We start from the raw sequence: 26,041 nt of genomic DNA on the forward strand, positions 1-26,041 counted from the left end.
CCATTGGGTTTATCCAGCAGGAGATGCCAAATCAGGAAAACTCGTGGTCCTCTGGGAGAGCGGCAAGGGCTGTTTTTGTGCCCTCACCTGACAATTCTTGGGCACAGGCTCAGTGCATCTTTTGCAAGTTAGCATTTCACGTGACTAGCGTTCAGTGCTGATGTCCCCTTGTGCCCGTGGGATCCTGAGACAGAGAAAACAAGCTGCTCTCCTCGGTGGAGCAGTGCACAGCCAGGGGCCCTGCTCCCCCCGGGCTGCCCATGGCTTCCAGCAGCCAGGCAGCCTGCTCAGCACAGACCTGACTAATTTGTGTTCTTCAGGCTCCCTCTTGCTGTCAGTTCTGGCCGTTCAGGTCCTGTGTGAAGGACGGGAAGTTTTCCTAAGCAGCCACTCGAGTGGAGGCTGGATTTATTGAGCTCATCTTTTGACTCATCTCCCGTCCCAGTACCAGGCATCTGATTCAGTAAAGCCAAGTCAATTGCTGTTTAAATTTGGCTTCGTTACATTCATAAGACATAAGTTGAAGATGTCAGAGACCCAATAAAAGCCAAAAGACAACTGATAATCTTAGAATAGTATTTTAGAGGGGTTATATTTATAAGTAAATAGCTTGAAAACAGTGTCTTCCCTGAATTGTCCAACATCCTGCCTGAGTTCTGCCTGAGTTCTGCCCTGACCCATTCCCTCCCTCTTGGATCCAGTTTGTTCTGGCAGGTGGTTCTTTCATCCTTACACTGTCAACTTCCAGATGCGCATGCTTTGCTTTCTTCCTGTTTCATTGCTTTTACCTTTTTATTGCATAAATCAGTGAAATCTGTTTTCGCAAAAGATGACCCAGATTGACACTTGCAAACAAAATTTTCTCTGAACAGTAAAGGGAGGGCTTGTGAAATGAATGCTTTTCTTTTTATTTTCTGTTATGCTAAGAGAAAAAAAATGCTGATGTACTCTATACAATCTATTTTTTCCTCTCCAGAGACACTTTTTTCAAAACTTAGGATCTATTTTAACATACGCCTTCTTGGGGACTGCCATCTCATGCATTGTCATAGGGTAAGTGACATTTGGAGCTTGAATTCTAGGGGCCAGTGGTAACCTAGTCTGTGGGAGGGAGGACACGCTTCCTGTACTTGCACTGACTGGAAAATTGTATGTCCTGGAATTCACATATACTCACACATTTCTGACATGATTCCGAGGCTTCTGTCTTTGCTGATTAACATAAGGCTTCCAATGAATGCCAAGGTCATTGGACTGCCAGGTGTCAGTCTTCTGAACTTCAGGAGAGTGTACGGTTTGGCCTGAGTTCCATGAAGCACCTTGTGTCCAGTTTCCTTGAAGTTTCAACAAAGCAGAGGCATTCTGCATCCTCTTCCCGTTTTCTTTGCTGGGGTTTTACTTGAGATGGACAAGGGTACAGTAGTAACTCTGTGTCAAGGGTTAGCTCTCCAAGGGGAAATTTACAGGGAAGCAACCTGAAACAGATGTGTCCGAGCATCAGCAGAGTTGTTCAATGCGGGACCGCCGGCACGTTGTATAATACAGTAGACACCCCCAGCCCTGCCTTCATTATATTGTATTAGTTATGCTCTGAGCCCTAAATCAAACTACATAGTCTCAGCTTATCATAAAGCAAAACAGGATCCAATGTGATGAAGCCAATCCAATTCGCTTATAATCCAATGCAATATATTAAACTTGACTGCACAAAAAAATGTCTAACTAGACCCGGCAAGGTAGCCTCGTGGCTGGAGTCCTCGCCTTGAACATGCCAGGATCCCCTATGGGCCCGCATTCTAATCCTGGCGGCTCTGCTTCCCATCCAGATCCCTGCTTGTGGCCTGGGAGGACAGTCGAGGATGGCCCAAGGCTTTGGGACCCTGCACCCATGTGGGAGACCCAGAAGAGTCCCCTGGCTCCTGGCTTCAGATTGGCTTAGTTCTGGCCATTGTGGCTTCTTGGGGAGTGAATCAGCAGACAGAAATCTTCCTGTCTGTCTCTCCTCTTCTCTGTATATCTGACTTTGCAATAAAAATAAACCTTTTTGAAAAATGTCTAAGTGCAGTTAGAATGATAATGTAGACTTCTTAGACTGATGTGGTCAACTCTACCTTGGGTTTTAGTGCCTACAGCTGTGGTAATCATAAGAGACTGACAATGAAAACACTGTAGTTACACCTCCAGCCCTTCTCGTATGAGGCCTTTAGTGTGACCCTGTAGCAGGGTGCAGAGGTGCCAGGGGATCTCCTTACTGGAACCTAAAAGCCGGGGCTGGTTTATGTTGAACGCTTTGCTTAACTTTTTTTGAGCCGAGTCTAGAACACCTTGAACTAAATTATATGAAAATATCCAGAGTCGTGAAGGCAATGAAAGAGCAACACATTCCGCACACGATGTTCAAGACTTGAAGGATGCGTGCACGGAGCCTCATCCGTGTGGCATTGAACCTGATTGAACAGTGTACTTGATCCTTCAGAAAGCATGTTCTGGGGGGATTTTTCTGTTCTGTTAGTTCACCGCTCCTTAATATTTAAATTTCAAAGCTGGCAAGAGTCTTTGAGATGTATGATTAAAAGATTACAAGTAAGAATTTGTTAGGAAAAGTAATTTGCCTGGAACTGTAGTTTTGATAAAGCTTTGCGACCATACCCTTTGTCTGAACTGCATACAACATGGGGTGACTTCTGAAGGGGGGCTGTCAGGTTGAAGGGCGAAGGGGAGAAGCAAATTACAGACGTCAGGGCCTCATCTAACAAGGAAAAGGAAAGCATTGGAGACTCATTACTTGAGGATGAGAGAGTCATATCAATATTTTAGGACAGTCGTTTTGGTGGCTCTGTAACGGGAGGAAATCCTAAAGTGGGGAAAAAGCGGCCGTGGGAAGATCTCTGAAGAGGCGCTCAGCATGGGCTCGGCAGGAAGTGGAGACGGCCTGAACTCATGCGAGCGAACCGCCATAAGAACTAGGAGAGTTAGAGTCTCTGGAGCAGCTCCACTGGAAGGAAGAGACCTGGCACTCCTAACGGAGGTGCTGCCACGCAGATGGCCAACAATCCCACGGAGCATGCGTGCTGGCAGAGGATGGGTCCAAGAACATCTCACACAAGAGAGGGGGGGAACCAGAAAGGAATTGACGCAACCCCTGGATTGGGCCCATGGGAGGTAACAGGCGAATTGACACGTGACCCGTAGGCAGCAATGACGGCTGAGTATTGGCAAGTCCACTTCTTTGGGATGGGAAACAAAAATGTGTTTTATGCTGTCTGTAACATATAATCTCAGGATATAGGAAGGAGAAGCATCTACTTAAATTCAAGCCAAATTGACGTCCCATCATATGAGACACTGTGGAAAATGACTGTTTATTTTTTTGGCAAATTAATAGTAAAAGGAGACACATCAAGCATTTATTTCCTGCTTGTCACAACTGTGCCCTTTTATAAAGCACTTTCTTGGATTATCTCATTTAATCCTAAAAGAATCCTATTAAGTAGATAACTATTATACTCAGCAGATGAACCCAGGGAGGTTGTGTAGAAATAACACCACACTCAGGAATGAGCTGGGATTAGTCAATGAGAGTTTGGTTCCAGAATCAAGTTATTAATGTAAAAAAAAAAAAAACTATTTTCCTTCTCTTTGTTGACTAGTAACACTAAAAACAAAATCATATGAATCAATCTACATGGGCTAAGATGCCACATGCTTTTTCAGTTGCTCAGTGGTTCTCACCTACAGAGGAAGGTGTTTTTAAAGATTTACTGATTTATTTAACAGAATGTCAGAGAGAGAGAGAGAAGGAGATGGAGAGAGAGAGAGAATGAGAGTGTTTCCATCTGTTGGTGGATCTCCCAAATGCCCATCACAGGCAGAGCTAAGACGGGTTGAAGCCAGGGGCTCCAGCCTGATTGCCAACCTGGTCACCCGATGCTGCCAGGCACATTAGCAGGAAGTTGGAGTCCAAGCAAAATAGCAAGGACTCCAATCCTGGCACTTCCAATACAAGATGTAAGTTTCCCAAGTGGTAGCTTACCTCTCTGCGCAGCCACATTTGCCAGCACGGGATAGTTTTAGGAATTCCATCTAAACATGGTTCACATTTTGGAGGAAGCAGAGTTGCCTGGGGATCGACTCCCGTAGCATGGGCTCATGCTTTTATAATGTGGATAAGAGGAAGGATTCAAGACAATCAGCTTGGACCATCTCCTGACAAAAGTAGATTCTGATAGTCATTTAATGGAGGATGAGTCAGCTGGTTGGTGCCACACCTGAACCTGGAGCGAGGTTGCCATAGGAGATGGTAGCAAAGGGCACAGTCCATCTGACTCCGGAGCAAACACTCTTAGAGTCTCCTGCCCCTTCACTTCACATTTCCTGTGATGTTCTATGATTAATAACTACACCTGTGGGACAGACTTTACTAATGCCAGATTTGTACGTGCTTCACTGTGGCTGGCAATCATGAAAAGTTTGAACATTAAGAAGTAGCTTGGGCTACATGTTATACATTTAATAGCATGTGGTTTAACTTCTTGGTGTTAATTTCTTTTTTCTCCCGGATGTTGAGTTTGTTTTGTGGCTCTTCATTTAAGGGGATGTATAGTAGTTGTGTAATGGAGACTGTCATATCTAGTAACATGTCATTTAACTTCATGGCATTGTAAATTTCTATTTTTCTTTCTATTGTTGATTTTGTATCATGACTTTTCATTTAAGGGAATGTACAGTAGTTATATAATGGAGACTAACATTCAGATGTGAGGATGCAGTGTGGTATGCATTTCTGTTTCCAGACAAGGATGGACTTACAGTGAAACTGTTGACTATATCTTGACAATAGGATTCTGGACTCTCTGCCATTGTCCATGCCCACAGTGATGGACATATAATTGAGTATGAATGACTATATGTTATTAATGATATAAAGGAACTAGGTGGGGGGAGGGAATTGGGGAGGGGATAAGGGAATATGGAACTGTATCATAAAATGATAGCAATAATAATAAAATGTGGGGAAAAAAAAAAGAAGTAGCTTGGGGCCCAGCCTTAATAGCGCCAAGAATTGAGCCACTGACTGCATTGAAGGTATTCCATATGAGCTCTGATTTAAATCTTGGATGCTTCATTTTCAATCTAACTCCCTGTCAATGTGCCCGGGAAAGCAGTGAAAGAGGGTGCTCATCCCTGGACCCCTACCACCCACAGGAAACTTACATGAAGCTCCAGGTTTCTGGCTTCAGTCTGATCTGGCTAAGACTGTGGTACCCATTTAGAGACTGAACATAAGGATGGAGGATTTATCTTTCCAGACCTGTGTGTGTGTGTATGGCCTTTCAAATAAGTAAAATATTGTTTTAAAATAAATAGCTGTTGATATAATTGCAAGGAGGAGATGAAAGTTGCCTTCTTTCACTGGAGGTGTCTGAAGGGATGTAGTGAAATCCATTTGACTCTGTTACAACTGCAGGACTCCTGGTAACTCACCCAGAGAAACCTGGGTTTATAAACACAAGGTTGTTTACGTTCACCTGACAGTCCTCAGGGATGTTGGTTTCCCTGTTGGGTTCCTTACCGTGCATGGCCCAGAAGCTGCACGCCTTACAGCTTACATCTGTAAGGCGTGAATGGAGCCTCTGCCCTTGGCCTCAAGGTCACTCTGCCTGCCCGCTGGGGACCTTCAGACCTACATGCCCCAGGCACGTGTACTGGAAAGGCTGATCCACTCTTCCTGAGGGTGGCGTATGGTGAGCCTTGGTATCTTTCAGGTGCTGACTGTTACACCTGGCCAGGAGAAGGGACACATTGACTGGTCTAGAGCCCAAACCGGAAGATGGGTGTCACGGATGGAGGCCGAGTCACTGGAAGTGTCTGTAGTTCTGACCTTGAGATAAGAATGGAGCAGGTTCATCTCCCAAGGGACAGGAACCCCGAGACGGGGTCTATAAGCACATCAGGGAGGTAGTGGAGCTTTTCAGATGCCTCCTTCGGACAGAGTCTGTTTAGATTTTACCATTTCATCAGATTCTGTAGGGAGCTGCAATACACAAAACCAAAGAACCAACGTGTTTTTCAAGGTCCCAAGCAGTCACATGATTGAGACAGGGGATTTTGTATATCTCCATGAGGAGTAAGAATTGATGGATTCCCAGGATGCATTTAGAGTAGACAGATAAACCTGGAAATAGGGATGCTATTAGTCTATCAGGCAATGCAGGGTAGCAGCAATAAACCAGTTATTATGTGTTTGAATTCCTTTGCTTTGCAGCATCCTGAATATGTGCTTAAGCATCCTGAGTATATAGCTGGGTGACGGGATCTACAGATGAATATTCATTTTTGCAAAATTATGCTAAATTATTTTGCAAACTGGTGATACCAATTTTGCCTTTTAATTTTTGTCAGTCTGGTTTGTGTGAAATGAAATGATAAGGAAGTCTTTCTTTATCTCTAACTGTTAATTAAGTTGGTTTCATTTGCATATGATGCCTTTTTAAGCTTTCTATTAATTTTTCTATTGAGCTGTCTTGTCACATTTCCGTTAATTTGTTGGAGTTCTTTATATGTTCCACATATTGAGCAATATTTACTTACATATTTTGTAAATATTTTCTTTTTGTACATAATATCCTCCGGTGAACAGAAGTTTATAGATAAGATTTTAATTTGACTCTAGTTAAATCTTAATATACTCAAATTTATCAGAGTTTTCCTCTGGTTAGCAGTATTATATTTTGTTTAATAAGTCCTTTCCTGCCTCAGAATTAGACGTGTTCCTTCTTTTTGCAGAGTTTTGCACTTGTATCCTTTATGCAACTGGGTCTTGTGCATGATAAGGGAAGATATCCAGTTACATTTCTTTCCTCAAATGGTTAGGAAGTATTGGAGCATCAGTTAGTGTCTGGTCCTCCGTCTGGGAAGGATCTGTATCTGCTCTCTCGTGTGTAACAGTTTCTATGTCCAAGCTTTTCATTCTGTGTCGTTGGTATGTAATCAATCCTACACCAATGCCATACTGTCCTAATTACTTAGATTCACCAGTCTTCTTGTGCTTTTTAAAAATGTTTTATTGATGTATATATTTATTTGAAAGACAAAGTTGGCATTGAGGGAGAGAGTGAGCCGTTTGCTGGTTCATTCCTCAAATGGTTGCAGTAGCTGAGACCGGGCCAGACTGAAGCCAGGAGCCCAGGACTCCGTGGATCTCCCATATGGATGGCAGAAACCTAGACACATCATCAAGAAACTGGATAGGAAGTATGGGAGATGAGACTCTTGCTGGCAGTGTGACACGGGATGCAAGTACCCCCAAGTGGTAGCTTACCTTGTTGAGCCACAACTCTTGCCTGTTTGCTTTACAGGGAAAGATGGAAAGCATACATCTGGAATACCTGGTCTGTTTTTAGCTGTTTGTTCTTTTAGTTAAATTTACTCTGGCGTAGTTAGCAGGATGTGACTTTTAAAGTTTAGAAGTAAAATTTCATGTACATGGTGTCTCATATGTGACAGTTGTCCAACAAGGTTATAGTGCAGTCGAAAAAAAACATTCCATTTCCAGTATTTTTACTTCACCTTTTCTACCTTTATATGTGTTTAGACACACAAGTACTTACTTTTGTGTTACAGTCGTCCGTTCAGTACAGTAACAGGCTGCAGGGGTGTGCAGGCTAGAAGCAATGGACTATATCAACCTGCCTGGTGTACAGTACACCATTTCATGCAGGCTTGTCTAAGTGCAGCGTGACGTTTGTGGATACCTGCACCTTTCTGCCCGTATCCCCATCACTGAGCACCAGGTGGCTGTACTTTGTTTCGGTCTGCAGACCTCAGCATTAGGTTTTGGAGTCTTTCCCATGGGGACCACCTGGACAGGAGCACCAGGAGGCCTGCAGGCACCTGCTCACAACGAAGAAGCCATGGGGATGACTGCGGTTCCATGAGGCGGAATTCATGCCATGTAACATCCCGTGGCAGTGGAAATCATTAAATAACCTTACTTAGGACAACATGGATGTGTCTCAGAAGCAGGACAGGTCATTAAATTAAACTCTAGGAGGCTTCACTACCTTTGATGTGGTTTCATTTTCATAATCTTCATAGTGTATGCAAATGGTCAGGGTTAAACTCTTCTTTAGGCATAGGCACACATAGATATAAAGGCATATATTGTATATGTGTAGTACGTAATGGCATTGAAAACACAGAATTCAGTGCTGTTCCTCTTTCTGGATGAGAGAGGAAAGAATGAGATGGAAAGACATCCCACAAGTGATGTATTTTGGGACATGGTTGGCTTCATGAATTGGAGTGGTGTGCTTCTAGGAATTCAATATATAATCAGTGTTCAAAATTTGCATCTAATTCTCTTGTGTTTATTGAGTGTATTAAGAACACAATATGGAAACACAAGCTATAAGAAGAAAAAAGTATAATTGTGTCAAAAAACCATTGACAGATTGCTACTGCGCTGCCAGAGCCTAAGGCGTACTTCCGTTTTTGGAAGCAGCACCACTTGGGGGCAGCAGTATCTGCAGCATCCCTGGGCGAACGCTTACTGGGCTCCCAGTCTTCTGTGTTCTCGCTGCACTTCCTCTCTTCTTTCTCCCCTCTGCCTTCCTGGCCTCAAGCCCACCTTTATCCCAGTGCCCCGATGAGATCCTGCTGGGCTGCTGCTCCCTGTGACTCAGTCTTCAGGAGGCTGCCAAACAGTAGAGCTCAGGAGACGATGCTGAGTCCGGCTGCAAGGCCCCATGCTTCCTCTGTGCTGTCATTCACTCTCTGGACTCAGTGCTGGCACAGTAACAGCTGTCACTAGTGTCAAACAGGAAAATAAATACACGCTGCTCAGACACGGCCAAATAAGAAAAAGTAAACTCTCATCTGTCAAGTACAGCCCAGCTGCTGAGCGATGCGGTTTCTCCTGTCTACATCTCGGCAGGCATAGGCTGTGTCGCAGAGAGGAAAGGGCAGTGTGTGAGAAAGCAAGCTCAGAGCCTGGGTGGAAGGGACCAGAGAGAGCCTCAGAGGTGTGGAAGCTGTCGGAGCGGTCTGAATCCAGGCAGGTGCAACCTGGCGATGTTCGGGATAAGACTAATAGAGGAGAGGCAAGGAAGCAAGTCCTGGGGGATCCCAAAAGGGAAGTCAGTAACGCCTGATGTCAGATGTGACAGTACTGAAAAGTGCTGAAAAATAATGTGGGAAATTATTGTTTTTTTAAAAAAGAGAAATGTTGAAAGTAAATAACCCTATCAGAGAAAAATTACAAAGTACTCTCTTCTGAAAAAGAATTCACTCAAGCAGTGTCATTATTCAGCAATCTTTTCTAAGGGGTGTAACCATGGGACTCCTGTTAGGTGAAGCGTTTGTGTTGGAATAATCAGGTTCATGTTCATTTTCTGATACCTTTAGACATAAAGTCAAGTGTTTTCTTTCTCAATTCAATCAAAATTTGATGGAAGAACCATAGCAAATGTGTACACACACACACACAACTCCATTCCAATTAAAGATTAAACAGGAGAATAAACTTATACTGTTGCGTTAACAAAATCCTTTCAAAAAGTAAAGGTTTAAAACAACAATGTTGTTCTTAGTTGGCAATTCTATAAGCAATTTAGTTTGGGCTGCATTAGTGCATTGCTTCTTACCTGAAGTCACTGCATGGGGCTTGACTTGGGTTGAATGACCCAAGAGTCTCACATACCTGCCGGCTGATTCTGAGTGCTGGGTGATTGGTCTAGGGAGCTAATGTTGAATGACTCATTTCTGCTCCATGGAGTTGCTCATCTCTAGTCACATGGAACTGCTTTGTATGCAGGACTCAAGGCAGCCCTCCAAGATGGGAGGATGGAAATGCAAAGGCTCTTTGTGGCTCGGACTTAGACATGAGGCAATATCACCATCATTGCCATTGCACTGGTCAGTTTGTCACAAGGGTGTCCGAAATTCAACACATGGCGGAGGTTACTATAGCTATTGTGGAGGATATGATAAAGTCACTTGGCAAGCAGATCTGCATCCGGGGATGGGAAGAAATACAATAGGTGACTCCATCAATTCCACCCGCTAAACAGAGCACCATAGTTTGGGCAGATTATAAACGACAGACATTTGTTATGGTTCTGGAGACTGACAGTCTGAGGTGCCTGCAGGCCTGGGTTATAGTGAGGACTCCGTTCAGGACTTCAGGCGGCCATCTTCTCGCTGTGTCCCCGTTGTCCCCATGCAGTGGAAAGGAGGCTAGAGAGCTCTCTGAAGCCTTTCCTTCACTAGAGTTCCACAGTCATCTACTTCCCACAGGTTCCACCTCTTCATTTTGGAGTGAAATAGACACCATCTTCTTGCAATGTCCTTCTTTGCAAATAATCTCCTAGGAAGGAACTGTAAGATATCTTAAGAGATACCAAGGTAATAGCTTGCATCAGAAAATAGGGTTCAGGGATCAGGCAGTGTGGTATAGTGGGTAAGACTACTGCTTGGAACTCTTGCATCCTGTCATGGGATGCTGGTTGACTGCTGGTTCAGGTCTTAGTCCTAGCTCCTCTACTTCCTACTGAAGTGCTGGGAAGGCAGTGGACTAAGGCCCAGCTGCTTTGGCCCCTTGTAGGGGAGACCCATATGGAGGTCTTCATTTTTGGCTTTGACCTGAACCTGCCCTAGTTGTTCTGGGCATCAGGAGAATGAACCAGTGGATGGAATATCTCTGTGTGTGTGTGTGTGTGTGTGTGTGTGTGTGTAAATCATTTTGTCTTTCAAATAATATAAATAAGATATTTTAAAAAGTATTGGGAAACCTATGACTACCAAGTAAAATATACTAGCAACTCAGCCATGGAAGGGGTAAGTTATTGACTGCTTTGCTTATACTTTCTGACACTTTGGGACCAGTACACAGATGAATCCTTGCCCTGATGACAAGTGATCTATTAAGAAGCATTTTGTGATATGCTATGTTTGCATTTAATTGTTTTTTGGTGTGAAAAAAAGTACACAGATAGCTGAAAGGGAGTGAGTTAAAGAACCAGCTTCTTGTGATGCCAAAGAAGAGGGTATTTGATAATGGTTGAGCCTGCTCAGTGAGAATGGGGCACTGGGCAAAGTGTGGCTTGATTTGGGAATTGTAGCAGCCGCCTCTCTGCAGAGGGGGCCTCTTCCGTTGTTGTACTTGCATGTCAAGGGCTGACATGACAGCTTGGTTTTCACCCACATTTCCCTGGCTGCTGGTAGGGCTTTGGGGAGCACTGGGGCTTTGGGGAGTGTGGGGCTTTGGGAATGGTGAAGGCTGAAATGGACAGGCTTACTTACTTAGCTCGAACAGTTTAAGGAGAGATTTTTGTTTTGTTAGAGCTTTTTTTTTTTTTTTAATGCAGAGTTACAGAAAGAGTGGGAGAGACAGAAAGAGACCTTCCACTTGCTGATTCACTCCTCAAGGTAGGCAGGCTCAAGGCAGGAGCCCAGAACACCATCCGGGTCTCCCATATTGTGGGGTTCAGGGGCCCATGCACTAGTTTCATCTTATGATGATAGCATTATAAGCAGTGGTTTAATGCATTTTGCCACCATGCCAGCCTCAAGGAGTCAGCTTCACAGTGCTCTAGCAGTTGACTCATGTACCTTTCCAGAATTCTGGAGAAGGGCTGACAGGTGGAAACCTGCAAATCTTTCATTAAACTGCAACCTATATTAGCCAATCTGTTGACTCTAATTGTGTGTTCCTCTCCATTCTCTTTTCTCAAACCTCACTCCAGGGTAAATTTTAACTTGAATTTTGTTCACAGTTTCTCCCAAGTTCTTTTAGACCTTTATAAAAATAGCATTATACTGTCTATTGTTGAGCCTTTTGCTTTTTTACTGAGTTTCAAATTCATCTATGCTGCAGTTTTTAGCACTGGCTCATTCAGCTCATTTTCATTAACAGGCTACTGTGTAAATATTGTTTCATCTTCCCTTTTTCCTCCTTGGTGGAGTGGTGTGTGATTCAACACTTTACTGAGCTGGAGCTGGGGAACTGCCCGAGCGAATTCTAGCCTGGTTCTTTTAAGTTTGTTTAACTGGGGGGAACTAGGGGAAGGGCCGGGTCAGGAGAAGGCATCCAGCAGAGGGGATGGCATGCAGAAAGGTGGCAGGCAGTGAGTTGCAGGGCTGCCTTATTGTTCAGGGTAGCTGGGGTGTGGGCAAGGAGTAGGGGGGTGTGGTGGAGGACGTGGAGGACCGTGTCAGCCCAGGACTGGAGACTGCTTCACTTTCCAAATAAGCAAATCTGATTCGAAAAAAAAAAAATGTTTTTTGGCATTGTTTTTGAGGGAGGGAGAAAAGGGTGGGAGAGAGAGCTGCTGATTCACTCCCCAGATATCCGCAGCAGCCAGCACAGGGCCACACGGAAGCTGGGAGCACGATGCAGGCCTCCCACGTGCAGGGATACAGCCAGGTGAATTCCCAGTGGCGCCTCCCATGCTCTTCCATGGTGTGAAACTGGAGTCAGGAGCTGGTACCAAGAACGAAACCCAAGTGCTGCACTATGGGATACGCACATCTGAACCACCAGGCTAGACACCTGCTCCTTAGGAACAGTCTCTCTAAATGGAAGGAGGCCGAGGCAGGCAGCAGAGAACAGTTAAGAGGTGATTAAAGCTGGAACGTGGTGGCTCCTCTCCTGGGACTGAGCTGCCCATGTGATTTGGAGAAGTAGAGGCTGTGATGGGCAGCTGTCAGTTTTCTGGTTTCCACCATATCCTGACGTTGGATTCAACTGCACAATGCAGCATGATTTAGTTTTGTATGCTTCCTTCTTCAGCCAGTGACCTAGGTTCCCTATGTAGCTTAACCTTTCAATGACTTGCTCCTTTCTGTATGGGGCCAGTGATATGGCTTAGCAGGTAGAGCCACCCCTTGCAGTACTGTCATCCCGTATGGGCACTGGTTAGAGTCCTAGTTGCTCCTCTTCATAAATCATCTCCAAGCTAACGTGCCTGGGACAGCAGCAGATAATGGTCCAAACTCAGATCCTGCCATCCCTGTGGGGAAGCTCCTGGCTTCAGACCAGCCTAGCTCTGGCCATTGTGGCCACTTGGGAAATGAACCAACGTCTGGAAGACCTGCCTCTCTCTCTTTGGCCCTCCTTTCTCTCTCTCTCGCTCTCTCTCTCTCTCTGTCAACTCTGCCTTTCAAATAAATAAGTTTGAAAAAAAAATAGAAACTATATCGCCACATGAATCAATGAAAGAGAAGTGCCTGGCTTTTCACTGCTGAATAGTAGAAGTAATAGAAGCCAGGCAGGAACTAGATTTTTTAGCTAGGTTTTCTCTGTGCCTGACCCTGGAGTGACCATTCTGCATTTGCCACCTTATCAATCTTTGCAACAGACAGTAAGCTGTTCCCTTGTCATCAGGGAAATGCCTGTGGCTTCTATCAGCTAGCCACCAATCTCCTGAGGTGACACCCTAAACTCAACGCCCTCCCCGCTGACCCACTTCATCCCCGAGCTACCACAATGCAGCCCCCACCAGGACCTTATGGCAAACGCAGAGTCCTGTGCCTCACTTCAACTCCTGAATGTTTATTTGCCTGAGCCCCCAGATGATTTATTGGTCACACTGCAATTCATCGTGCTCCCCTCCCAAACCCTGGAGGAGAGATTTAAAGTCTTACTTAGGATCTAGAAAGGGCAGACCATAAGAATGGGAATGATTTTAACCAGCATTTAATGCCTATTATCCAGGCATCATTGAAGCTAAACCGAATTAATTGATCTTATAATTCACATTCCCAGGAGGGATGTGGCTCTCTGTGCCTGTGTATTGTCTGGGTCAGATACTGTGAGTGTGTTATGTGGAGTATAATTGGCTGAGCAGTGTTAGGCCCTCAGGTCCATTATGGTGAGAAATGCCCAATGTTCTGGTCTAAGGATTTTAGCACTGCCAGTGTAGGAGGTGTTCAACCTGATTTAGCAATTACCTCCTGGTGTTATTAAAATGAAATGGGCCCAATAAAAAGAATAGGAGACGATCCTAACTTTAGCTGAGATTCCTTATCACTCTGTTTCACCAACTCCCACGGCATGAGCGACGGCTGCAATGACAGTTTCCAACAGGCAAGGTGTATTATCAACAGAATCATGGATATAAATTGTGACATCATTACGTCGGCCTCATGAGCATGTGTAATCTTCAAGGTCATCACAGCTAGATGATAGGTTACAAACTTGACTGCATCATTTTCCCCATGGATGTGTGTGTTTCCTCCAAAATGTGTGATTTGTTGATTGCTATTAGAAAAGCAGATGTACAGAAACAAGGAGAGACAGAGAGAAAGATCTTATATCTGCTGGTTCAGTCCCCAAGTGGCCTCAGTGGCCTGAGCTTAGCCGATCTGAAACCAGGAGCTTCATATGGGCACTGGCCCATTTCCTGGCTGCTTCACTTCTGATCCAGCTGCCTGCCGATGCTCCTAGGAAAGCAGTCGACGATGGCCCCGGCACGTGGGCGCCTGCGCACATGTGGCAAACTTGGCTGAAGCTCCTGATTCGTGGCTTTCTCTTGGCCCAGCCCCTGGGGACTGAACCAGCCAAGAGAGGTCGCTTTCCCTCTCTGTCGCTCTGCCTTTCAAATAAACCAATACAGTTTAGTATTCTCTTTAGTAAACTGATTTTCCGATTCTTATGTGGGATCTTGCAGCAATTGAAGTGTTTTATATCTGTTACTAGAACGTGTTCCCAGTATTTTGATAGCTTACATGGGCTGCTTAGAGTGGGTTAGGGTGATGCATCTGGCGGCGAGTGTTGTGAACTTCAGATAGCAGAGCTCTTGGCGAGCCTGAGTTCAGTTCCCAGTTCGGCTGTTTGCTGATACACACCCTGGGTTGCCTCTGCACTTGTTCCGCTGCCACCCATGGCAGAGATGCACAATCCAGCTGCAGCTTCAGGCTGGCCCAGCCCCAGATGTTGCAGATGCGAGATTCCGAGCCAGCAGAAGGAAGATCTCTGTCCCTTCCGGTCTCTCTGCTTTTCAAAGAAACAGATACATGATCTTTAAAAAGAACTATCCACCTAGGATTTATGCTGCAAACAGTGAACTACACTAAAAACTGTGAACTTTAGTTGTAGTAACATATAAATTCTGGCATCTTGCCGGACCAGTCTTCACAGTTTCACTCCCGTCATTTGCATCCCGGGCTCTGAGATGAGCAGAAGCTGGACCCTGGCTGTCGGAAAGCTTTCCCTGTGATTGGCCCCATGGACACGGGAGTCACCTTCCCAGGCCCTCGAAGGATGCGTCGTGAGGACCGTTCCTTATCGACTGTCCCTGCTTCACCTTAGTTCTTCCACTTTAAAGAATGGATATTAGCCCTCCTGGGATCTTTGCCTTTCCTCTTTAATTGTCCAACCTACGCTCTTGGCAAAGTCATGAATGAGTAAAAGGCTTCCTCAGTGGGAACCTGTGGTGCCATAAACTCCTAATTGAGTCTGATTCGGTAATTACGTTTCTGAGGTTCGTTTTCTCTGTGGCTGCGATTATAACACCTTTATTGTATTTCCTGGTATGCTTCACATCTTGGTATTTTCTTCCCTCCAAATACTTCTCCGAACTGTAATTGCATCACCAGCTCCTAATTGGTTCTTTCTGCCTGGCTCTCACATGCCACTGCTGTTGCAAAGTCTACCATGCTGTTTAGTTTTCCTATTGATTTTCTGTAATTTGGTGTTGCATCACTCGTTGCTTCGCCTTTCCAGGCAAACCTGTGGCGTCTGCCGCATGTAGGTTAATTATTTACCCAATTATGGAACTGTGGCTTTTAATTTGCAGCAGTGAAAGTATCTATTCTAGGCTGCACGTTTGAGGTCTCCACACAAGTTGACAGCTAGGATGTTTAACAGGTTTACCCCACTGCACTTTGCAGAGCTGAGCTGAGCTGTAGCCTTCTTCCCCCAAAAGTGAAATGAAGAATGGAGGAAGAGGTAAGCATGGTCCTCCGAGAGAACAAAATAGCCAGAGGCTCCTTCAGAAGATGGGAAGTGGCTAGTACAGACCACACAGGTTTAGGGCACAATTCTGCTTCAGGATGGCCCAGCTGCTTCCAGGGGCAGGTGCCCTCATGACAGAAAGCTGGTCAGAATACACCAGGCTGACACCTCATCACCTTCAGTACGAAGTGTTTTCTCGTAAGCCATCAGACCCGCATTGCACAGTCGTGGGAGACAGGCAGAGAAGGAGTGGTTCCCCAGTACATATAAAAAAATTGAACATCAGACAAGTTACTGTTTCCGATGATGCTACTAATATTTGTCAAAACCAGCATGTATTTCCTCTAATTTCTGGATCTCTGCAAAAATGTTTCCTCCTTAGCTAAAGCCCCTCCACCCTCTGTCTCTTAAAACCCTCCTCTTGTTCATCTCTTACACAGCAAGTGCTGTTTGAGACTTACAGTAGATCTGATAAATAATAATATTATTTCATACATATTAAACTAATACACACACACAACCTACATACATATACATATCTGCTTCTAATTTTTAGTGATAACACATCAAGCCAGCTGCGAAATGCAAGTTCCCCATTAGCCCTTCTTGAGCATTATCCAGAAGTGATTTAAAATATAATGAAATAGTTTAGGACGATGGCCGCATGCTGTCATGTCATTGAAAGAGTCCAGTGTTTGGTCACAGCCTCCTCTTTACAGAATATGTGAGAACTAAACCTAGGAAGCCTCGGCAGGAAATTACACACACAGGGAGTACAGGCCAGCTAGCCTGGGCTCACTCGATGGCAGCCCAAATTACACGTTTCCGGAGCTGTGTCCCCAATCTTTCCTTATGCTCAGCAGATCTATTACTTTTGCTGATGCGCGGTTTAGCTTAGTGACTTTCATTGAACAACTTTTTGTTAGGAAATTGGTTTTCCTGTTGGAAAAAAATGGACAGAAGTGTCCCTGAAGATTTTTTTTTCTTTTTTGCTTTCTAAACTTAACTAATTCCCTATACATCTGGTGAGGAAAATAATGTCACTTAAAAAAAAAATACTTCCTTATGCGCTTGTGAGATGGATTCCAAACTTCCCCTTTTTCTTGCACCTTGCCTCCCAGGTGGATACGGTCACAATGCACATGCATTGTCAGCCATTGATACACAGCTCCGACAGCCCATCCCTGCTTCCTTTCCTCGCCTAATGCTGTGGGATTTTAGTTTTCAGGTCTCGCTGAATGCAAAGGACTGCAGTGACACCTGGACTTGTTCATAGCTACTTAGGTCCTTAGAAACACATTTTGAGTGCTGTAAGTACCTAACCTTCCGGCAGGTTACTTATGAGCCCAGAGCAAAGTTTCATTGCAGTCTTGCTCTAAGGGGCCATTAGTATGACAACGCTGGATGGTGCTGTGTGCAGGCCCGTGTGGATGTGAGCTGAGTGTGACCGGATTGGAAGGAAGACATACAAAAGTAAAGGAATGCTCACAGTGATCTGATGGAGCCATTTATGCTTGTGAAATGTAATATTAACAGACGTGGATGCATATTTTATATAATGTAAAAATACAATTTATTCGTTGCTCCATTTGTATTGTGCTGTAAAGAAATGAAATTTTTAATAGTTTTGGAATACTACTACTAACTAATCAATTTGCTAATTCGTGGATTAATGCTCCTTCACCAAGGAAAATTTGTTTAAAGATTTATTTACTTGCTTGAAAGCAGACTGATGGAGTGGGGAAGGAGGGAGAGTTCATCCATCCATTGGTTTACTTTTCAAATGGCTGCGGCATCAAAGTCGGGGCCAGGCTGGAGCCAAAAGTTAACAATTCCGGAAAACAGCTTTCATTTCAAATAGTGAATTGCCGGCTTCCTCTCACCCATGCGAGAGATCTGGATGGAGTTCGTGCTGCCACCTTTGCCCTGGTCCTGCCCTGTCGCAGGCATCTGGGGAGTGAACCAGAAGATCAGAGATTTCTGCCTGTTTCTCTTTGTCTTTCAAATACATATTCAGTTTAAACAAATGTGCAATCCATATATGCAAGATGTCTTTAAAAGTTAATAGAAAATGTGTATCATGAAAAAGTTACACATGGACTTCTAATTTGGCACCATGTTAAACTTCTCTTTTAACTACATTTTCAGGAACTTTTTGAAGTTCCTTCATCCTTCGGAGTCTCAAGGGTCTGCCTATAAACTAGATTTCCTAGCAGGAAACAAATTGACCAAGCTACATCCAGGCTCTTTAATCGGTACTTCTCAGGCAGCATTGAGACTGGGTTATAACTGTGCGTGATGGCACCACTGCGTGTTATTCTAAATTTCAATGTCAAAGTCATTTCAAAGTTAGAGTCTCTTTGACAGGTGGGAAGAGAAGTTTTTAAAAAAAAGAAGTGTTTCAATGATGAAGCTAATGTGAAAAGCCATTTTGGTAAAACCACTTGTGCATTTTGGAGGCGAAAGTTAGACACATAAAGTGTGTGAGTGGTACTGAAGCAGATGCTAAACTGGAGCGGGCTGGGGGCAGGGGAACAACTACCAAGGTCTGAAAAGCTGCGATCCCATTCCAGAATCAATGGAGTGAAACCATCGCTGTGAGCAGTCCTCCAGCCGCAGCTCAATGGCTTTGGCTTTTACATTGCGCCCTCTGCTGGGAAACTCTGAAATCACACTCAGCATAGCTACTTGCTTAGAATTTCTGGGCCTTTAGTGTAATCAAACCTTATGCTAAGGAAAAATACGTGACCTCCTAATTTTACTTGCCGACAATAAATAATTTAGTGGGATTCCGTAGAAGAGAACTATTCGTTATTCAGCTCTCCTTTGTCCCAGGGAAGCTATTAATTATGGAATACCTACTAAGTGCTGGAGGGCATTAGGTAGTCTAAGTTCATTGTGATTTTAGTTGAATTCCACCCTCCACCCCTTCATTTGGCTATTCTTTTAAACTTTTTGAGGGATCAAAGAGTGCCTCCGGTCTACCGATACTTGCACAATCAGACTGCAGGTGTACAATTTCTCATCCCCTTCCAGACGGGGGCCAGTGGGGGCATGATCAGCAGCGACAAGTCCCAGGAAGGGCTGCTGTCTTAGGTGATGCACCAGAGGCCTGGCACCTGGGCTCCTTCCACACAGTCAGCAGGTAGGAATGGGAAACCCAGCGGCCAGGCACCTGTTCCCAGGCCAGCTAGAAGCAAAGGTCCATGCTGGAGATCCGCAGTACAGCTGGGGAGAAGCTGCAGCGTGAAGGAGGTACCGGATCAGCCCTAGGAGAAGCTGACAGGTCCCTGGGTACTGGCGTGTGCAGACAGTACCAGGCCAATTCAAAAGACTCTGAGTGGACAAGCATAGGCTATGTAACAAAATGTTTCAAAATAGCAAGTTCAACTTTTGGCTTTATGAAAGTGTCTTTTTTTTTCTTTTGTATAATATAGTACATGACACACATAATAATAGTGTAAGAGCTGGTGATTGAATATAGGTTACCAATTGTGTATTATGTGCCAAGCACTTTGGTGGCGTGTTTCAGCCCTTGAGCCCTCACACACACCCTGTGGAATGAGTCATGGTGTCCTGTATTCCGATGAAGAAACCCATGACCACTCCAAGACCACACGGCCAGGAAATGAAAGCAGTTGGGATCTGCGCCCAGGCCAACACTAGTGCCTCCATGAAATGCAGCAATGCAATAACGAATCAAACACCTCTAATGCCCAATAAGAACTTCAGAAATAAAACATAGCACTGTTAACAAGATGTTCCTTTAAAAACTGAAAGGAGAGAGAGAGCTCCTCCATCCGTTGACTCCGCCGCGTATACCTGGAATAGACACGGCTGGACCTGCCCAAGAGCCTGGGATCAGCAACTCCATCTGAGCCTCCAGGATGGGTAGCAGGGCCCCTGGTGGTACTTCCACTGCCACCTGCTGCCTCTCGGGATGCTCCTCAGCAGGAAGCTGGAACGAGGAGCAGCACCAAGCCCTGAGCCGGACACACGGCAATGGACGTGAGCCTCTTCACTGTTATGCCTGGCACCTGCCATGGTCCTGGCTGTGTGCCAAGCACGTGCCATGTTTGTCTGATTTGAGTCAAACAATGCAGATAGGCCAAGTGACTGGCCCACCGTTGGCTTTTATAGATGAGTTGAAAATCCAACTCTGGAGTCGGATCGAGTTGCTTGAGTGTTACAACTTTGCCTCCTCAAACTCTTCTGGATTTTCTCTTGTTGGTTGATCATGTTATTACCCCTTAGGTGATTTTAGACAAATAAACAAGTGTGCGTTTTTATTGCAACTGTGTTTGGAAAACTCGTACTTTTAATTAGAACTAATTAATGCCCTCAAACATTTATCAAATACCTGTTGGTGTCAGTCACTCCGCAGTGGGCAGGAATACAATTGATCACCGTGGAACTGCTGTGCAGTAATTTACAAGAGCTAATGACTAATCTTGAAGGAGTTTTGTGAGCTACCTTTCAAACATAACCATCCTTAAAATTGAATTCGCTAGGCATGCAAACATAGGACCAATTTCGAAAATAAAGTTAATAGCGAAAGCTCGTTGGTTTTTCTGTGCATTTGTCATTACTCCTGTTTTTGAGCTTGTTTCCGTGTATGGCGCGTGCATTGCTGGAAATGTGTTGCTGGACATCTCATCCTGACTGCGGACAGAAAGCTCACGTTGCTAGCTTGAACTTGATCGCTCAGTGAATATTTACTCTATAGAAGTCACCACCAAATGCTATCGATCGGTGGCTTTCTTCCCAAGGAGCCACTTGTTAACCCCCTCGGGCTCACCGTGAGTTATAATGAGGACAAATACACAATACATGTCGGGCAGAGCCAATGATCACAGCAGTGCACGCTCTCAGAAGTAACAGGATAAAGCTGAATCAAGCAACAACCCTCCTGGGATTCCCAGCAGTAGTAATTTAAGGTATTTCCCTCGAACGTAGTTACATTCAGCCCTGTTTCCACATTTCCCGCCAAGTCCCTGGAGATTCTCTTTAATTTGCACAGGCAAGTGCAGAGTTGATGCTGGCTTCTGAAAGCGGTGTTAGCCGGCCTGGCCTCTTGGGGGCAGCAGTGTCTGCGCTTTTCCCAAGCTGACCCTGGCACGATGCTCAGCCGGCTGCTCCTGCCGTGTTGATGATGCTCTGGTTAGTTACCCATCCTCCCAGACGGCCTTTCGCTTCAGGTAACACCGGACAGGAAAACACCTAGAAATATGGGGGTCCCTGGGATTATAACCACTTGACCAAGCCTGTGCATTTCTGCTTCCAGTTTCACTACGAAGCCAGAGGCTCGTCTGCAAGGCTTCCTCCTCTTTGCTGTTCAAGACCAGGACGTGGTGCCTGCTCTGTCCTCTGGCACTGCGTAAGACCATGTGAAAGCTTCTACCAGCTGCCTCTGAGTGTGACAATACGAAAAACAGAGACTGTGTGTCCATTACGAAGTCCACTCAATAAATGTCTTAGGGATTGAATCCACCACTTTGCCAATAAAATCCCCACTTGTAATTAAGAAGTTCCCAGGAACATACGTGACAAGTTAAGCTGATGCGAAACAGGTCTATAGAGTTCTATATCTTTTGTCGTTGTTGAGCTTGGAATTCTGCTTTTCTGCCGTGGCACCTGCGTACTCTCTGTGAGCTCAAGGTGTGTGTGCGCGTGCACCGTGCGCGTGAGTGTGAGTGTGGGCATGTGAAGTGTGTGTGTCGTCGGCCCCCTCCGGTTAACAGCAGGTACTATAGGTAGTTGAATCATGGCCATTCTAAATGTCACACTCATTCACAAATAGGTATCGCAGCATCTCAACACAGCTGGTTCTTCCCCAGGACCCAGTCTGCATGGAGAACACCTCTCTCCTGCTCCGTAAGCTGGACTCCGCCCCAGCGCAGCTCAGGCTCCAAGGAGAACACTGCGGGCCAAGTGTTCTCCTTTCTATAAGCTCCAGTTTCTAGTCCTTGGTGCCTCGTGGTGGTTTCCATTTATACCTCTTGTATTGAACGCAAGCCTTAGCATGGTTGAAATTCAGAACCAGTTCTATTTCCTTTCGTTGTCGCTTGTTTATTGATGTGGAGCGCTCTTTCTATAGCTCTTTCCTAGTTTCTCCCTTGTGTGTGTTTAGGTTATTGGGGTTTGTGTGAGGTTTTTCTTTCTCCAAATAATTGAAGCTATCTCTTCTTTGTTTTCTAAGATTATACTTCTCTTTGAAAGGTCTTTCATGGTTTGAATTAAAATTGTCCTCCTGTTTTCTCTAAGCGTTTGCATGGCTGTTTGTGACTGCATTAATTGTTTGATCTGTGTGCCATTTCTGGTATAAGAAATTGTGATTCAAGGATATAATCTTATCCTCCACTTTCACACACAAGAGAGTAACTGAGTTATTTATATAGCATTTTAATTGGCTACTCTATATCTTTCTCACCGATTTAACATCTTTTTCACACCCCATGTCATGCATATTTAGTCTCATTCTTGGAAAACATGTTCTGTTTTATGGACTGTTTTGTTTTTTTAAGATTTATCTCGTTATTATTTTTATTGGAAAGTCAGATTTACGGAGAGAAGAAGATACAGAGAGAAAGCTCTTCCGTCTGCTGGTTCACTGCCCAAGTGGCCCCAGTGGCCACAGCTATGCTGATCCAAACCTAGGAGCCTCTTCCGGGTCTCCCATGTGGGTGCGGGGTCCCAAGGCTTTGGGCCATTCTCTATTGCTTTCCCAGGCCACAGGCAGGGAGCTGGATGGGAAGTAAAGCAGCCGGGACACGAATCAGTGCCCACAAGGGAGCCCGGTGCATACAAAGCAAGGATCTAGCCATGAGGCCTTTGAGCTGGGCCCAACTGTCTTCTTTTTAAAGCAATAATACAATAACCATTCTAATTATTGTCAATGTAAATATATGATCATATATAAATATATGTATATGTGTTTATATATGTGTATATATATGCATATATGTGTTTCTGTATATATATACCATTTATAAATAGTTATATATATTACATATAATTATATATTCAGTATATATACAGTATATAGTTATATACAGTATATAGTTAAATACAGTATATATGCTGTGTATATTCAGTATACATATACAGTAGATACTATATATATTTGGAATATATACAGTATATATAGTTATATATTTATATACAGTATATATGTGTGTGTTTGTGTAGATATAGTTTCTTTTTTTCTCCCAGAATTGTTCTGATCATTCTTGCTTGTTTATTTTCACTATTGACCAGGGACTCGTGTCTTAAATTTCTCATTCAAATTTTTATAAAACAAGAGGTTTCTATTGGAGTTGCATTAGGTGTGCAGGCAAACTGGTGGAAAATTCAAATATTTGTGAGGCTGAGCGATCTTAGCTAAGAGAGAGACATGTTGCAAATAATCTATTATGAAAACTATCAATGAGAGAGAATCACTCATTTTTTTATATAATGAGAATTAAGTTGGGGCTTCCTCCTTTGTTACCCTCAAGCATGGCATATCTTTAACAGGAGAAAAGTCACTCCTGGGAATTGCACACACCCCTGGCCTGTTTGCTCTTTGCACTCAAGGAAGTAGATTCTGAGCCCACATCACCCATCCAGGCCACATCGGAGGGCAGTGGCCCGAGCGTCTCATTACCTAATGCTGATTGCTATTTCCTGTTGACCTTTTCCTGGTATATTGCATTTTCATGTCATCATTGGCCTCATGGGCTGCTTCATTTTCCCATGCATCCATGAGTATTTTATTCATGAATCACAGGGAATTATAAGCTCATGCAGGCTTTTGAAGATCTGGGGACCGCAAGGCTACTCTTTGAAAATAGCAAAAGATAGCATTTTGTAACAGATTGGAGAAGAGACGGTCCTCATGTTTTCTCACATCTTCTCCTGATTTTTGTGTTTGTTTCAGACAAACCCAAGGGACGGAGGACTAAAACAGACTGGGCTAGTACCCGCCGTGCTTGTTCTCAGTAATGTTGACATGATCAGGATTGTATGAGCACACCGAATACAGGGAAGTCAGTGCAGGGGAGCTGGTTGCAGAACACCTGCACAACACACTGAGCCAGTGAGGAAGGCTGAGGAAGATGCACTGACCTGCAATGCAGTTTCTAGACTGCCACTTTATCTTCCTTGCCCTTGGTAGCTTACTAGTTCATCTTAAGTGTTGAGTAGTAACATTTATAGTCCATGAAGTCAATTGCAAGAAATTGTGGATCTGTCATCCCTAAATTCTGACAAAGCTTCTCACGTTGTTTGCTCTCATGGCCCAGCTGTGGAAATCTCAGCTTAGAAGGGGGATATTAGCCGACCGAGGTCACAGAGAGGACCAGTGGGGGGACGGAAGCACTGGTTTCAGAACTGCACCCTGACGCTGCGCCTAAACGTTCACTCCAGACATTTTGTCAAGGTGCCAGAATGCAAGGAATTTACACTAACTGTCACACAGCAGTGAGTCTCAACATGTTTGAAACAAAATAGCAGCAGCTCTTTTGTGTCTTAAACTGGATCTCCCTGTGTTTCAATGAAATATTTTTATCCTATTTGTGATACCATAAGAAAAATTCTGCTACTCCTATTACACACAAGGGAGGTGCTCCATTTCCCCTCTATGAAATAATCTTTCATACTCAAAAAAAAAAAACATCTTACCATCCATAACTTGGAAATACAAGTTTCTGTGACAATTAAGTGGATTAAGAATATGTTTGATGTTCTTAAGACAATTCCAGGCACATAACAAAACCTCAATAATGGTTTTATGGTTTTATCATGGTGGGTATATGCCAATTACCCACGAATTGTCACAGTCATTATGGTTTATGGATAGGGAGCTTTGCCTGGCTTTTGCCCCTGATTCAGCCTGTGTACCCTTGATGTTCTGGTGGTTTGCCGGGGAGGGTTATTTGAAAGCAACGCGAGTGGGTTGAGAACAGGAAGACAGGAAATGGGGACAAGGATGAGCCATTCCAACTGCAGGTGGAGGGGCCAAGTAGTGGCATCTCAGGGGCTGCCCCTTCTTTGTCTTTGTGGTCTGTGCCAGAACCTACTGCACCCAGAGGAAGCAAGAGAATTTACCCCAGAATCCTTCAGAACAATTCTGAGGGAGCAGGAGGCTGCAAGGATGTAATTGCAGTCTGTCTTATTCATTCTAAATCATTAGATTTCCTCTTCATAATTGTCAGTTTAAAAGATGGAGAAATATTGCAGAAATGCATTGAGAGCTATGACTGGAAACTAAACACATGCACAGACATTTATCTTATTTTCATTAAAATGCGTTCTTTCTAATTGCCATTTTTTAAAATATCGTGTTGCAAAAGCTAGAGGAAGGTTCATATTTGTTATGGAAGACAGCTGATGCCTCAGGTAAAGAAAATCTCCCCAGAAGTTCTTTACTGCATATCATAGAAATAATGGAAAACTCATTGCCAGGGGTCTAAGTTGTTCTTTCTGATAGCCTTTGATGCTACGAATATGTAAGAATGAGAAAGAGACTTTCCGATTGAGGTTGATAAAACATTTGTCATGAAGCGATCCACCACCCCCCCCCAAACCCTTGTAAGTTAACTAGCCCTTGAATTTAATTGATTTTTACACACTCACTTACACACACACCCTTTCATCTGGAGGGCAGTGCCACTTCATTTGAGCGCGTGTTGTTGGGCAAGGGTATACACATTTACTCCATACAGGAAATCGAGGGTGGATGGCCACGTCTTCCAAACTCAATTCCCCAGTGGTGCTAAAGGTCCTGCGCGCCTGCTGGGCAGCAGGAGGAAACTTGAGCCATACTCCTCCAGCGCAGCCTCCTGCCTTAGCTCTGTCCCACTGCCTCCAGGAGTGCTGAGATCCAGCAGGGGCAGGCCTGTTGAGTGCGGTGGCATCGCCGCCCTGACACACACAGGTTCTCAGGACAGCCTCCAGCTGGGCACGCCCAGATCACATGCTCTTCATGCTTCCAGCACTGCGCCTCACTCCTACATCTTGGGAGGATTATTTTGCAAAACAAGCATTTGCTATCAATATTGGGATAACAGAAGAAGCTTTAGAATTCTTTTAGTCTACCCGTCCATC

The 26,041-nt window shown here is 44.4% G+C and overlaps 1 protein-coding gene across 1 annotated transcript in view; it reads left to right on the plus strand.

Moving 5' to 3' along the window:
- Window positions 1-26,041, plus strand: part of LOC121167675 (sodium/hydrogen exchanger 9-like) — a 557,393-nt gene that overhangs the window by 39,907 nt on the left and 491,445 nt on the right. The window contains exon 4 of the mRNA XM_040997226.1: window positions 977-1,053. Within this exon, the coding sequence (XP_040853160.1) occupies window positions 977-1,053 (77 nt within the window). The remainder of the gene's footprint in view (window positions 1-976; window positions 1,054-26,041) is intronic.

This window comes from Ochotona curzoniae, unplaced genomic scaffold (genome assembly GCF_017591425.1).
Source record: "Ochotona curzoniae isolate NIBS_2020 unplaced genomic scaffold, NIBS_Ocur_1.0 patch422, whole genome shotgun sequence".
Classification (NCBI taxonomy): Eukaryota; Metazoa; Chordata; class Mammalia; order Lagomorpha; family Ochotonidae; genus Ochotona; species Ochotona curzoniae.